This window comes from Ixodes scapularis, unplaced genomic scaffold (genome assembly GCF_016920785.2).
Source record: "Ixodes scapularis isolate PalLabHiFi unplaced genomic scaffold, ASM1692078v2 PGA_scaffold5__190_contigs__length_132052651, whole genome shotgun sequence".
In the NCBI taxonomy this organism is placed as follows: domain Eukaryota; kingdom Metazoa; phylum Arthropoda; class Arachnida; order Ixodida; family Ixodidae; genus Ixodes; species Ixodes scapularis.
In genome coordinates this window covers 98,685,330-98,699,755 of record NW_024609880.1, presented here as the reverse complement: position 1 = coordinate 98,699,755, position 14,426 = coordinate 98,685,330, and the positions used below count along the sequence as shown (strand labels likewise).

At 46.3% G+C, this 14,426-nt stretch overlaps 1 protein-coding gene and 1 long non-coding RNA gene across 2 annotated transcripts; one reads left to right on the top strand and one right to left on the bottom strand.

Annotated features, from left to right (window-relative positions):
* Positions 1-1,232, bottom strand: LOC8032213 (homologous-pairing protein 2 homolog). The gene has a single exon (XM_002409095.4). It carries the CDS (start codon positions 957-959, stop codon positions 324-326), a length of 636 nt encoding a protein of 211 aa, XP_002409139.3. The 5' UTR covers positions 960-1,232; the 3' UTR covers positions 1-323.
* A 1,477-nt stretch (positions 1,233-2,709) lies between these two features.
* Positions 2,710-13,369, top strand: LOC115311098. Its single transcript, XR_006078390.1, has 3 exons — positions 2,710-2,763; positions 10,495-10,689; positions 12,189-13,369. It is a non-coding gene; the product is annotated as an uncharacterized LOC115311098 (long non-coding RNA).
* Positions 13,370-14,426: the final 1,057 nt, after the last annotated feature.

Genomic DNA, 14,426 nt, shown 5'->3' with positions numbered 1-14,426 from the left:
TTGTTTGACTTAAAAGTAACTACTAGTCTGTGGCAAGTTAAGAATCTAGTAGACGTTTCGCCTTGAGTGCGAGCTCTTGTTAACACTTTGTTGCATGCACAGCCAAAGCCCAGTGGAAGGCAGCGAGCATCTCCAGAGTTCTTAAACTGTCACCAACTAGTCTCTCAACAGTGGTTTAGGGTCTTCATCGGCTTCCTACGCCGGTTACTTGGAGGACGGCTTTTCTCGCACTCTGACGACTTTCAGTGTTTATATGTATATACAACGCTACAACCACCGGTGCTTACGGCAATGTACACATGGGCTTGTTCGTTTCTGCGAGGCTACTTGGGCATCACAACTTTGGCATCCTCGTCGGTCTCAACACCAGCCTCTTCAAGGAGAGCCTTCTTGCCCTTGGGGTAACCTTCGAGGATGGCGTCCAGCATGTCGTTTGCCATCCGTTTCCTCCTTCGCCACTCCTTCACAGCCGTCTCCTTGTCCTTGTAGATCTTGTCCCTGACCTTGGGCTCCACGAAGCTGGTGTTAGAGGTGAGCTTCTCCAACCTAGCAACTAACTTGTCCCTCTCCTCCGTCATCTGCTTTATCTTCTCGGCCACCTGCTCCGTCGTCAAACTGTTGCTCAGCGAGCTCAGCAGGGACTCGCGAGCCTGCAGTTGTCGCGACGCCTCTTGGAGTCTCTCGCCCAGCGCGTTCGTTTCTTGGTCCATGGCGGCCAGCTCGGCCTCGGCGACGTCCGGGAATTCGTCCTGGTCGGCGAAGTAGATCTTCTGTTTGCCGTAGGTCTTCTCCTTGATTTTGTTGTCCTGTGCGAGTTGTTCGAGGGCGCGCACCACGGCGGCCTTGCCGTGCTCCTTATGCAGGTTGTTGAAGATGTCGTTGGAGCTGTACGGTCGATTTTGCGCCTTCACGTAGTCCAGGATGGCTTTCTCGGCCGCCACCTCCTTGGTTTTGCTCATCGCGAGTCTGAGAGCGGTCGTGCGAGCACCGATGGAAAATGGGCCTTTCGATTTTCCCGCGCAGACGATTCTACCGCTGCTCGGTGTTTGCAGTAGAACGGAGCTGCTTAGACACCGAATGCTTGCGGAACGGTAGGTACCTGAATAGTTAATTCTGTACGCAAACCGGTTAAGTCACTGGAGCTGTAGTGAAAAAATTCAGAAACACTTGAAGTACTTATTGCACCAACTGCGCTGTGATGTAGTAGATGAAGAACTTCCCCAAGTGTCTATCGTTTCCTTGATCGTTTCGAATTGAAAATTGAAGCAACCCAGTGTTGTGAGGCGGTTTAAGAGAAAACTTCTAAGAGTAGCCTAGATTAACTTCACAAACCACGAGAACGCTTTGTAAAAAGAAATGCTCTTGTAAATATAATATTTACTCAAAATAATATATTCGAAGCATTAAACTTTTACAAAACAAATTGTAAATAACAGGTATTTTTTCACTACGCAACGCGTCATTTGAGTTTTCGCGCCTTTGTTGCGATTGGCCAATCGAAAAGGCGGTTCTGAGACCGGCGACTAGAGAGAACTTCGGCGCGCACTTTATTGGATGAAATTTGGTGACGTCACGACCAATAGGAGCACGGAAACAGACGCGGTCTCCTCAACGCCCGGAGAAACCGGAGAAACATCGGAAACATCGTGCCTGACGAACCGTCGTCGAACGAAAGGTGAGTGGTTTGAGTTTTCCTGTATGTGATCTCTATGTGTGTTCGTTCCACGCGTCCGAGCTCTTTCTTCGTTTCAGATCTATTTGGCGCCGTTGCCTACATTGTTTGAGCCTGCGTTCACGATTAAAACAACCATCGCAGAAAGCTGAAAGCCCGCCGAAGAACGGCTGACTTGCGAGCTAAACCTAATTCAACAAAACCATTTGATCCGACAGAATAATGTGCTTGATCTTACATTTCATGTCAACAAAGAACTGCGCTGTCTGTCTTCGTCCCTACATGTTTTATTCTTTCGTGTTTTTCAAATCTTTACCAACCCGCGTCCAATCGAATGCCCCGATCACAACCAATAGTTGGTCGTACTCCGATGGCCCTTATCATCAGCCGGTAAGGCAGTTACGTTTTTCGTTTCTGTATTTTGACCCAAGTAACGTCATATTCTCAAACTGAAATTCTATCACCACCTCTAGTTTCACATTCTGGTGCACCGTGCACTTGCAGCTTCCTGCACCCCTGCGAGGTTTCCTGCGATCGTACCCTGTATATTATGGATTTCTCGCCGCACGCGAGTGCTCTCGAAGGCGTGCTATACACTCTGTAACATAGGCTGTGTGCAGAAAAGGCACAGGCCCGAGCACAAAAGCGCCCTTTTTGTACGAGCAGCCGTGCAAAAAGAACATTCTGCGGAGCTACGCACTCGCACCCGTGCCTCTGCTGCACACAACTTATTAATAACCGAGCCGTTCTCGTTTTTGTTTTGCATATTACTGTGAAAGAAGTGTCATTGTTGTTTTCTTCTCAAACAAAACTCACGCGCTAGACAAAAGCAAACAGATAGGAGTCTGCACATTCACACCCTTTTCTCCCTTGTGCGACAGGTTATAGCTGGTCGCGATTCAACACCATTTCTTTTGAAGCTGATGGGCACCACAAGGCGTGAAAGAGGTGACTTGCAGCTTTGCCAAGGCAGCAGCAAAACACTACAAGCCTTCGCATTAACTGGCTAGCCAGTGCCGCTCTGTTCTGAACAGCTCTGCGTGCCGTGCAGAGGGTTTGTGCAAGCTCGCTGGGTGGCGACGCTAGCCACGGTAAGTGCATCCTATGCAGCTTTCTTTTAGGGATATATGTGGCTTGCAGGCCATGTCGTGCATGTGCCACCCGAGGGACAGCAGTGGCAAGGCTGTGCTGATGGTAATCACCACTGCACTGTGTTTTCATTCAATAACTACTGAAAAGGAACCAAGTACTTCCGAGAGAGTCTCGGTTGTGCTTTGATGAACTCCAGCTCGCTTATGTACAGGTGGATGGCACAGCTGGCCTTTCCTAATGGACTTGATGTCTGTGTTAACAATGCAACGAGACTTCTTTTTAGTTTGGGGCATTGTTTCTGCTGCGGATGACTAGCGTTGCAGTAGAGAAAGATGCAAAATAGTGTAATGCTTGCATTAGTTACCTAAATTAATGGCGGGAATAACTGACCTACATTTCCACCGACTGCATTTCTCAGAGGAATAGCCTGGACTAGATAGCTCGCTGCACTATGTCCTTCCTCCTTAGCCTGAACAACTCGGCGTCTTTTCCTGATTGTCTTATGTGGCTGCTTCTGTGTTTGCCTAGGCACTCGGTTGAAATAGTGAAAGCTGTCTGCATTGCACATAACTGCCATGAAAGCCAGTGTGGACGTAGCTGGGGTAGCCCCCAATATGGCTTCCCTAGCTCGACACAAGTAATGTTCCTACCACTGTCGTGTTCGCAGAAAAAAGACCTGCTTAAAAAATCCAGCGATTTTTTGGGCAACCCCACCTAACCACATTTTCAAAATCGCCATCTTTTACTCTTTCCGGTATGCTATTTGCTATCACGAAACTCAAAATATTTATTATGAAATCGGCAAATGAAAATGACGCCAATACCAAGATTCAAATACCGTAAAATACTGGGCAAACGCCTACTCAAACTTTGGAGATAATTGCAAAAAAATGGGGGATGGGCGCTTGTCTGGTCATCAATTTTACATATAAATGTACTGTACGTATTTCCTCAGATCTCACAAATTTGGTAATGGGCGCTTAATGTGGAATGGGCGGATGTGCGCGGTATTTTACGGTATACTTGTGCTTTTCATTGCCGTGACATCATGGAAGGCACATAACCAGGATTTTGTTTCGAGGGGGGCGGGGGGGGGGCCTGTTTATGACAAAGTGCTGTATGAGGGGGAGGGGGAGAGGAGGTCCCAGCAAAATGGAAGATTTCGGGGTGGGGCCCAGGTCCCATGGCCCCCCCCCCTGCCTACGTGCCTGCGTCACGGGATGGCAGGCTTGCGGTTCGAGTGGGCTGTCTAGAAATGAACTATGCCGAGCATTTGTTTCGTGCTGCGCGGGAGCTGGAGCAACCTTCCAAAACATTCTTTTAACGCCATGAAACTGTTTGTGGTCAGTTGAGAGCAAAGTCTACAGCCCAAAGAGTGAATGAACCCCTGCCTTCCCATGATGTAACTATTTCAATGTTGCCAGTAGAGCTTTTCACTTTGAAAAACACGATGATGACCCTAATTGTAAATTCTGTAACTTCGCGAAAAAAAGTTATTTTGGCCAAATATTTGGGTTACTATTTTAGCGATGTTCGTTGGTGTGTTAAGCAAGGTTTTAGGCAAATCGGGGACAATGAAGAAAATGCCGGGTACCCCTTTAAAGGAGAACTCCGACTTTTCGAGCTACCTAATTCAAGGGCATAATCTGAATGCGGATGGCTTCCTGATTCCGAAATGCTATCGCATTCTCCCAGATTCACTCTAGTTAACCGAAACATCATTCTCCCTAGTTTTTCCCCAGTTTTCCCCGCCGCCCAAGCGTCACGTCACTTTGTGCAGCAAGGCGTGCGGCCGGCAATCGGGTACACTCGCGCCCGCCTTTCTCGCGTCTAACAGCAAAAAAATCTGGGCATTCGTGCTGTTTAAAGTTGATAATTATATATATTTGCGCAAAGTATGGCCTTGGTCTATGTGCATAACTATAAGAACGTAAAAAAAAAAAACGGGAGCAATTGGAATTTCATAAAACCACTTTTGCAACTCGCTACGCTCAAGCCGCGCCTCGCTAGTTTCGTGATATCGCTGGTAAATCGATTCTTTTTTTATTAGAAGGTGGCTGGTGAAAACAGGTCGAAGAGTCACGCTATAAATTTTTTGTGAATTGCCAAAGCACCGCGGAAATTGCTCGGAATGTGGGTACAGATGCCCCACACGCTCATATGACCTGAAGGAATGTGCCATTTGTTTTAGATTTTCTTTTGAAAAGTTACTGTTGCAGGCGTCAGCACGTGTGACTACTCTTGTGGCATGAATATGCTCCTTGGTGCTTAAGTAATTTAGCAAAAGATCTGTAAACATTTTCTGAAAAGCGCTTCTGGTCGATGCCATTTTCAGCGTTCATGCGTGTGGCACATACACTGCTTGCCTTCCAAAGCGATGAACATGTGCATGCTGGGCTGGGACCTAAGACATATAGACTGTGATTATCGTAAACAATGAAAAGGATAGAATGGAATGAACTGCGTTCGTGTAGATCAGATGGCAGGTTACTGGTCATGACGATTGTGTTAAAATGACGATTAAAAGAACTTCGCAACCACCAAGCCAAACATCAAGGTGCAGGGAAATGCATATAAAATACACAAATACACTGTTCATCTCCAAATAAAGAATATTTGCTTGAAGATACAATAGTGCGTGAGGTACAGAAAGACATTATAAATCTTTTAATTCAAAATAGGGAAGGGGGTAATTCTATGTAAATTTTTTTTAAGTTAAGTTCATTTGGCACAGTTTTCATCAGTTGTAAATTTGCATGCCTCCCCTTAACAACATTAATATTTTCATAATTAAAAAAAAAAAAAAAAAACTTTTCAGCTCTATATAAAATTTCTTTGCAATATAATAAATTAGACATTTTCATCACTTCTTCTGCAGCGAATATTGCACGCCAACCATTTGACAAACCAGGCAAGGATCTATCGTATATTAAAGGGGTACAAAAACAAAAATCGAAATATTCAAATTTCGTTCGGAAATGAGTCAAGCATGACAGATAATAACCGTAAATGATAATCGCACGTTTGCATTTTGAACGACTGGCTATATTTTTTGTTCCAAACTGTGCACTCGAGCAAGCACTCAAAGAGAAGTGAACGGAGAGCGCGATGCGTCGTGGGATATCCGACGCAAACACAAAACAGAAAAAAAAGATTCCCCGCATTGGTGACATAGCAAGGCTGGCGTGGTTATGAGCTTTGCCCTTGGTGGCGTTGTCAGCGTTATGGTGGTGTTAGTAGTGTCAGCGCGTAACAACCAAGCCGTTCGAAGTACCCGTGGAGCGACGAGCATGTGGCTGGCCCAAGGAGCACATAGCTTCCACAACACTGTCAGCTTAGGGCTGAACGTTGTGGGGAAAGCAACTTTTGTTCGAGTTTTGAGCGACGGGCTAATCTTCTAGGGGGACAATGGATGTGTCCGGTTGCACGAACGAGGGTCCGAGAAAGAGGGGAGTCCTTTTTTTCAGTCTTCTTGGATTGTTTGGTACAATGCGCGATTTGTGAGTTGAGCTAGGAGGAAAGCTAGAAGGAAAACGTTGAAATGCCAAAGAGCGGCGCTGCTCCGAAAGAATCTGCTATGTCACGACTACGTAGCAAGTTTCCCATTGTCGCTAGATTACCTCCCAAATAGGCTCCGCATGCATCCACCAGATGCACATTGAAAGATTGTTTATTTAGCTTGAAAATTAGTTTTCTTGTGCCTTTCAACGGAAGACTGGTGTTTTTGAGGTTAGGGTGCAAGCTAGAAAATGAGCGCTGGAATTTCGTTTTCCTACCCCTTTAATGGAGCTCAACACCTGATCCATGGACTTCTGTAATAGCAGACAGGAATAGCAATATGTCAAAAGTCATGTCTAAACTCAGACTGGAACTTCGTTTATACGTTTCTCTTCTCGTTTTCAACATATCGGCTGCGTGAGTGAAACTCCTAGAGTCGCCCGAGCTAGATTCGACGTCCCAAACAAATATAGTGTTTCTAAAAAATTAAAAAAAAAAAAAAAAAATTCTGAACTAATTGGGAGTAACAAATGTGACTTTGCAAAATGTTGACTATAGTGCTAGATTCTGTACTATTTTTCTCGGTTCTTAGCACTCCTCTTTGGACGGATGTTGTAATGGTCACAGCCGGCTTGAGTTTGCGCTTGCCACTCTTGAAGCTGTTCCAGCTGCTGAAGGATACTCAACTCGCAGCACGCGGCTATAAAGTATTTAGAGCAAAAGTGAAAATGTTTCATGTGACACTAGTTCTCTCGCCACACAGCTCGCGCAAAAGCTCCTTGACATGGCTGGCCTCCATTGCTGCTGGGGAACACTTTTTTTTTTCTCCCACGAAAACAAGGGCAAAAAAGAAGCTATTTCCCGGCACTGTTTCTATAATCTATAGCGGAGCACAGATTGCAAAGAAACTTTCAACCTTGAAGCTGCGAAAAAATTACCTCGATCGCTGGCGTTCGGAAATCCACTTCGCGGCTGCCCGAGTCGCTCGTCCGCCTGCACATCCGTGATGTACGTGGGTAGGGAAAAATAGGGATTTTTCATTGATGCCAGTAGAGTGTCGCCTCCTGGAACCGTCCCGGCCGGCATAACTTGAAAGTTAAATAACTTCACGGAAATATATATATATTTTTTTTAATATTTTGGTTATCAGTTAAAAAAGGCTTATTGATGCGGTCTGCAAATTTCCAGCCAAATCGAAGTCTACCAAAAAATCAACGGAGTTATCCCCTTTAAAACATAGAATGCACATAGTACACAATGGAGAAGTTGCTTGCCAATCATTCTCTTAGGAGTGTGAGTCGAGCCCCTTCGAGGCAGTTTGCTGCCGCAGCGTGCTCTGTAATCCCCCCAAGAAGAGAAAACAAAATGAATGACCAGTAGGATTTCTTTGTTCCAAGGCTTCTTGAGGCAGGAAAGGCTAGGGAACCAGTATTGTTGCTTCTTACTACCCGGTACGAGACTCAAATCCGACAAGCAGGGAAGTCGAAAGGCCTCTTGAAGTGCCCTCTTTCTACTTCCTTGTGCCTTGAGTTTTAGCTGTGTCTACAATTCACGCTCGCCTGCATGCCTACTCTTTTGGTCTCTTAAGCGCACAAAAGACGAGGACAGAGTAAGAAACACAAACGACGGACAAGCGCTTTCGTTTGTGTTTGTGTTTCTTACTTTGTCCTCGTCTTTTGTGCACTTTTAAAACAAAGATGAATAACTACCAACTAGCCCAACTTTCCACCCTACTGCAGTTCTTTTGGTCTCTTTTTTGTTCACCGTGTTACTGAAGTTTTCTGTCGTTGCTGTCCCAGAATTGCTTTGTGGATGCACAGAAATACAATGTGCTCGACGCCTGCGGCTAATTGGTATTGCTTTTCCCGGTACCACGGCATGAAGGAGGTGGCCTCTCTCCCTTCCAAGCAGCTGCGATATACTATAAGCACTGGGTTACAACTGCAGCTAGCCCATGGGTACCGTTCCGCATCCTGCACTACATGTAGTTCCGAGAGCCATGTGAAAAGGCAGGTGTGACCTTTTGAGGCACTGTCACTTTGTTTTGTGCATTTTCTGCCGCTTTTTCGGGGCTACTTCTTTTTAAGATTCAAATATTAGAAAACGGACTCAAGTGAGAGAGGGGTTTTTCTGAGAAGACTGGCTTCTTTGCTAAACCATTGGGGCTGGTATTATATCTATAGAGTTCATGTACACCTTACGTTATCTACTTTTTCCTTAGTTTTATTTTACTTGGTACTTATACTTCCATGTTACACTCCTTACCTTGTGTTTGGCGCACTATGGCCTATGTTGCTGCTGCGCCAGAAAACTCCAAATTCATTCATTCATTCCATGTTACACGACAGCCACTAAAAAATTAAGAAAAAACAAAAAAAATGTTGACTTGTCGGTTTTTTTGTTTTGTTTTTTTGCAATATGTTGGAAGAGTCAATGATGTGGTCGGTCATTCATGTTATTTTTTCTACACGCATGTCCAGCCTATGTTTACATAAAGCCCCAATTGCCTCTTAGCAACGGAAATAATCTGTGCGACAGACTAGGCGGCAGCATTGTGGACGGAAACTGGCCTGATTATATCTGCCATGTTTAGAAACTACATTTGATGTCAGGTTATGAATTCAGTGGCAAATTCCCCCCAAAAGAATCTACGTCACTGCCAGCCAATCGCTGCCGTCAGTTGTCGTGACGTCACATCCAGCAAAGAAACTGCAAACTAGTATTATTTTTTTTTTAATGGTAGGCCTCTGCTGTTGATGCCACATAGCACGTCAACACTCAAGCAATTCTTCCGCTCTTGACCTCTCCGGTTTCACTTTGCGAAGTCGTGATTGTGTCTGCTTTTGTTTGCGGTATTTCCCATGTGTCGACGTGAGAAGGCAGCGGTTGTATCGCCAAGGAAGTAGCAATCAATCTGTGCATTTGCTCCAGCGGCACAGTGTTACAAACAGGACTCTTTCACCAAGGGCAAAGTCTAACGACCGGCCCTACAGTTGCCAGCATCGTGCAGCCGTGAATGCGTAACTTGTCCGAACGCTTTTATGCTTTCGTCTGTGTACAGTGACAAAATGACTCGCTGAATGCGAAATGCCGTACAGCAAACTACAGTAGAGTCTCATTAATTCAAACTCTAGGAAGTCACAGATTTTAGTTTGAATTATCAGAAATTCATTTAAATATGATACTGGACGGCATTATGATTTGTTACATGGATAGCTACTCATACAAAGCAGATTTTTGCCAGTTTCCTCTACATAGGCCTAATTATAAGCAAGTACAGGCATAACACATTAGTGAAAGAGCTGTGACATTAAGTTTATTCATCCGGCAAAAAATTTGTCGATTGTGGACTGTTTTGTCAGCACATACGATCTCAAAATAAAATTTTTAATACCAGCCAACACAAGTAGCTCTTTATGGGACTCTTCCTTTGCAGACAGAAACTTCCGGAGCTGAGCGATGTGCTCAAAGCTATGGCTGTGACAGTTGGTAGCAAGTCATCCCTTTCTTCATCGTCATCTTCACTCTCACTGCTGCACTTTGCTGGCGTTACTTCCTGTACTATGTCCTCTAATGAGTCATCACGACAAACACATACATCATTGTCAAGACTAGCATATTCCGCCAGCTTGGCGTTCACATTATGTGGTTAAAGGCCAGAAAGCATGATGCCAGTGAGCTGGTCCTCATCCTCGATGTCGTCTTCGTCATCATTGCTAGTCTTGAAGCACATAATGTGAACGCTGTTTTCCGCTAATGTGTGTCCGCTTGAGCCCCGTTGAGTGTGCTTCTTTATGAGCACCGGTGCACTGCGGAGAAACAACACTCGTGAAATCACGCTCCGCAGGTATCGCTTCTCTGCGGTGCACCGGTGCTCGAACAGAAGCACACTCAACGGGGCCGCGAGAGCAAAAAAAAAGATATGAATTAAGCGTAAACGCCATTCGGATTAAGCGGCTTATAAATAATTTAAAAACATAACATAGAACCAAAGTTTTCAAATCTGTTTGGATTGTCCGGAAGTACAAAATATCCAAGCTTCAATTATTGTGAGCCTATTGTATCAATCACTTTCTGTAGCAACTTTGCGCTTAAAATTGCAATACAATGATTTTTAGGCTAAATTCATTTTTTCGGACTGCTCGATTATTGTGAGTTTTGCGCTATCCCCATCGAGTACGAAATATTAGTCGGTGACTATCAAACTTAAACACAATGGTTACACACCACAGGTCCCGAGGACCATGACATCAATGAGCTGGCTTTCACCTTGTTCAAGGCAGCAGCGGAACACTATGGGCGGGACCCCAGGTCGACGTACCGGCCGGCTCATGGCTGCTGTCCTGTACCCCGCACGGCACTGCGTGTGGCTTAACTGGCCAAGCAGAGGGCCATCGCATGACTTTTATGAGGCGCTGCTAGCCATTGTAAGTATATTTTTTGACACTCATGTCTGGTGATGTACTTTGGTGCTGTACAACGGAACACATTTGGTGGCAGTTCAGTCTTGCCAATTAGGCCATTTTGAAACAGAACACATTTAGTGGTGGCTCGGTTTAGGTTTCCTGGCTTGGCAATCTTGCAGCAGTGTCTAGACTCAACACAAACCTTTTTGTACTTCATTGTCAGGGATAGTGTAATTTCTGCAATACTGTCGAAGCAACTTCTGCACGCAAACAAGATGCAAGACAAAGCCACATGCTTGTGCCCAGTGCTTGTGCCCAGTGTACTTCACGAGTTCATTTTGGCGTTGCCACTCCACGCGTCCATGCACTCGCTGCACCTTGAGAGTCAAGTGTGCACCACAAAGCACTCCCGTCATGCAGCACTCAGGAGAGGAACGAGAGCAGACAACTGGGGTTTTTCGGCCATAAGAGACGGGAGAACCTAAAAAAAAAAAAAGCACGTCCCACGGGCAACAAAATCGAAGGAGAGCTGCGCTGTTCATTCTGTGAAGCAAGCAATCGACAACCTGTGCTTCATTTGCAAGTTTTTAGTCATTTTGTTGCCAGACAGACGTTGAATTACATCAGCGGATAAAGATAGGTTCAGAACAAACGTCAGCTACCGCGAGATCTGTCGCAATCCGTGCGGGGGTGAAAAGTTGGGACGTTAGTTGACAAACCTCGCCCGCCCCCCTGTCCATCACCTGACCCCATTCTGCGAATGTGGCTATAAGCGAGGGAGCGTGATCATGTGGCAAAAGATTCTCAAGTGCGACTGGCCCAAGGAGCACATAGTTTCCACAGCACTGTCAGTTTAGGGGTGCACGGAGGATATTTGTGCGTAGTACTGTAGAAGCCACAGGCCGGAGTGGGGGGGGGATTGGCAAATTTCGTCCGAATGTTGAGCGAAGAGCATCAAAGGGCTAATTTTCCAAGGGAAGAGTGGTGATGTGCGGGTACAAAAATAAGGGTCCAAGCACTGTGAGCAAGAGGGGAGTTCTTTCTTCCTCCTCTTGAACTGCTAGCCGTATACTACCTTTAGGTCTACCCACTAGTCATTCCAACCAGAGCTCTGTGTTCTGACGTCCACACACATTCTCGTCTCCCCCTCTCCCTCAGTGTTTTGGTGCATACTCAAATGCTCTGCATCATTAGCAGATTTTTTTTTTTTTTTTTAAAGGAGGGGGAGTTTTTTTTTTTCAGGTTAACTTTTTCTTAATGAAAAATCAACATACCCCAGCTTTTCTTAGGAAGAAATTATTAGTTTTTGGTGACATAACAAATATTAGGTCAACAAAACACATCTGGGCTGCATTTTGCCCGTGAAATAAGTATCTCCTTGCAAACTCCCCCTTCTCCCCTCTCCACCCCACCCAGCCTGACCTATAAATTCGCCCCTGCTCTTCATTGCCCTGCATGTTTAGGTCAGATATTGTTCCTGTTGACCTGATGGACTCCTTTGTTCTCTTCATTCGTCATAGGTTTCAAACCGTCCTGAATCATGGACCAAGCCTTGCAAGACTTCACTCTTATGCCCTGTCCCTTTTAGTGGATCGGGACTTGCCATCTTCCCCTCTCGTGGCTCCCTGTCGTAATTAAATAAATTAAATTTTTTTCTCATGACAGTGCACACCTACTGGTACACGTCACAAAAAGAGTGTCGTAAATCCATTCCACAGATTACTGTGAAACATGCGAGAAGGTAATTGTCGTGTTCCGAGGCGAGAGGAAGGTCAAAGCCTGGAGCCGCAAACCAACACCCGTGAGTCCTTTACCGAACCTTAAGCGTATCTGCCAGTCACGCGCATCTCAGACCCTCACGCATGGCCCAGCCAGCTCACCGTCTCACATGCCGCCAGACTTCGTCTTCTTTATACGACGCCTCCCCCTTTCAGCCTCATTGTCCATAGCGTTCCGGTGGTCGTGAAATTCTCCCACTTCGTCTTATGGTTGCTTGAGGATCGTTCTCCCGTTAACCGGCCTGCTGGCTGTCGCTGTCGGGAATCGCGGGCTGGAGATGGTGCCTTGTGCGTCGTATCGTTCCTTGGTCGGTTTCTACAAGGTAAGACCAAGGTGGTCCGGCCGCTCCAGCGTGAATCCACACTGCTGCATGTGGGTGTAGCTCCCTGCCATTTCTTGTACGGTGGCGCCTATTATAGTTAGACGCCTATCTTGTCTTCCGTTTCCTGTATCATTGCCGATACCTCCTGGAGTGTTGCCAGAGAGGTACGGGGCGCCGTTGGAAGAGTGGAGCGTAACTTCTGCCCCATCAAAAGTTCGGCAGGGGAAAACCCTTTGGGCCCAGGGATGGTTCGGTGGACCAGAAGAGCTTGTGCTGAATTCAAGGTTTTCTTCGCAGTCTGCACCGCTCTCTCCGCTTCTCCGTTACTCTGGGGATAATACGGGCTTGAAGCAAACAGTTCGACTCCCCACTCTCTGGCGAATCACCGGAACTTGGTTGAGCCAAACTGGGGACCGTTGTTGGAGCGGATGACTTTTGGGCAACTGTGTCTAGCAAAGTTCTGGCTGAAAACCTTGATAATGTCCTCTGTGGTTGTTCGAGGTATTTCTTCAAGTTTGAAGAACTTCGAGTAGTAGTCGACGATGACTATATACTTCTTCCCCCTGAACTGGAAAACGTCCGTTCCAATTTCCTGCCAGGGACGATCGGGTAGTGGATTCTGAAGAAGTGGTTCTGTATGTGGTCGTCTATATTGCTGACAGGTAGGACGGCGACTCACATAGTCATGTATTTTCGTGCTTAAGCCACGTCACCAGACGGACTCTATGGCTCTTGCTCGGCATCGGACAACACCCTGATGGCCGCTGTGCAATCGCTCCAAGACTTCTCCTTGCAGACTAGGCGGGATCACCAGCCGGTCGTTACGCATTAGTAATTCCTGCGCAACCGAAAGGTCTGCGGCGAGACTCGCGAATTTGCTTAAGTTCGGAGGAAGTTTGTTCCTTGCCGGCCATTGTTTTTCGCAGTATTCCATAACCCTTGATGTGGTTGGGTCTTTGGAAAGCTCTGCCTTCAGTCTGGACAAAAATGAGGTAGAGGCTGGAAGGAGCTCCACTGTTAGCATTTCATACTCGTGAACCAACGTTTCACTGATCTCCACGGTGTGCCTTGAGTCTGTAGACTGGCGTGTGGTCGGTAGGGGTTTCCTGGAGAAGACATCCGCAGTGAACATCTCTTTGCCCGGTACGCGGGATATCGCAAAGTCATACTCAATGATGCGCATCCTCAGACGCTGTAGCCTTGGTGTCATTTCGTCAAGACGTTTCGTTGTGAACAGTGGCACCAGAGGCTTGTGGTCTGTTTCGATGTGGAATCCCTTTCCTACCAAGTAGGTCCGGAAATGTTCACAGGCCCATACGATGGCCAAAGCCTCCTTTTCAACTTGGGCGTATCTCTGCTCCATTTGTGTCGTGGCTCTCGATGCATATACCACTGGTCGTCTTTAGCCGTTTTCCTCTTGGAGCAGAACCGCCCCCCGTGCAAACGAAGACGCATCCGTCGACAATGTAAGTTGTGCATCCGGTTTATAGAGTGTGAGCACAGGAGTCTTGCATAGGAGATCTTTGATGTTAAGGAATGCTTCTTCCTGAGGCTCGCTCCAGAGCCAGCTAGCATCCTCGTGTAGCAGATCTCGAAGTGGCTTGGTTTTCTCGGCTATGTCGGGAAGAAATTTCCCAAGGTGGTTGACCATCCCCAA

Bases quoted from the DNA above. Each gene is read 5' to 3' on its own strand.
- LOC8032213 (XM_002409095.4), bottom strand. From the start codon at position 959: ATGAGCAAAACCAAGGAGGTGGCGGCCGAGAAAGCCATCCTGGACTAC.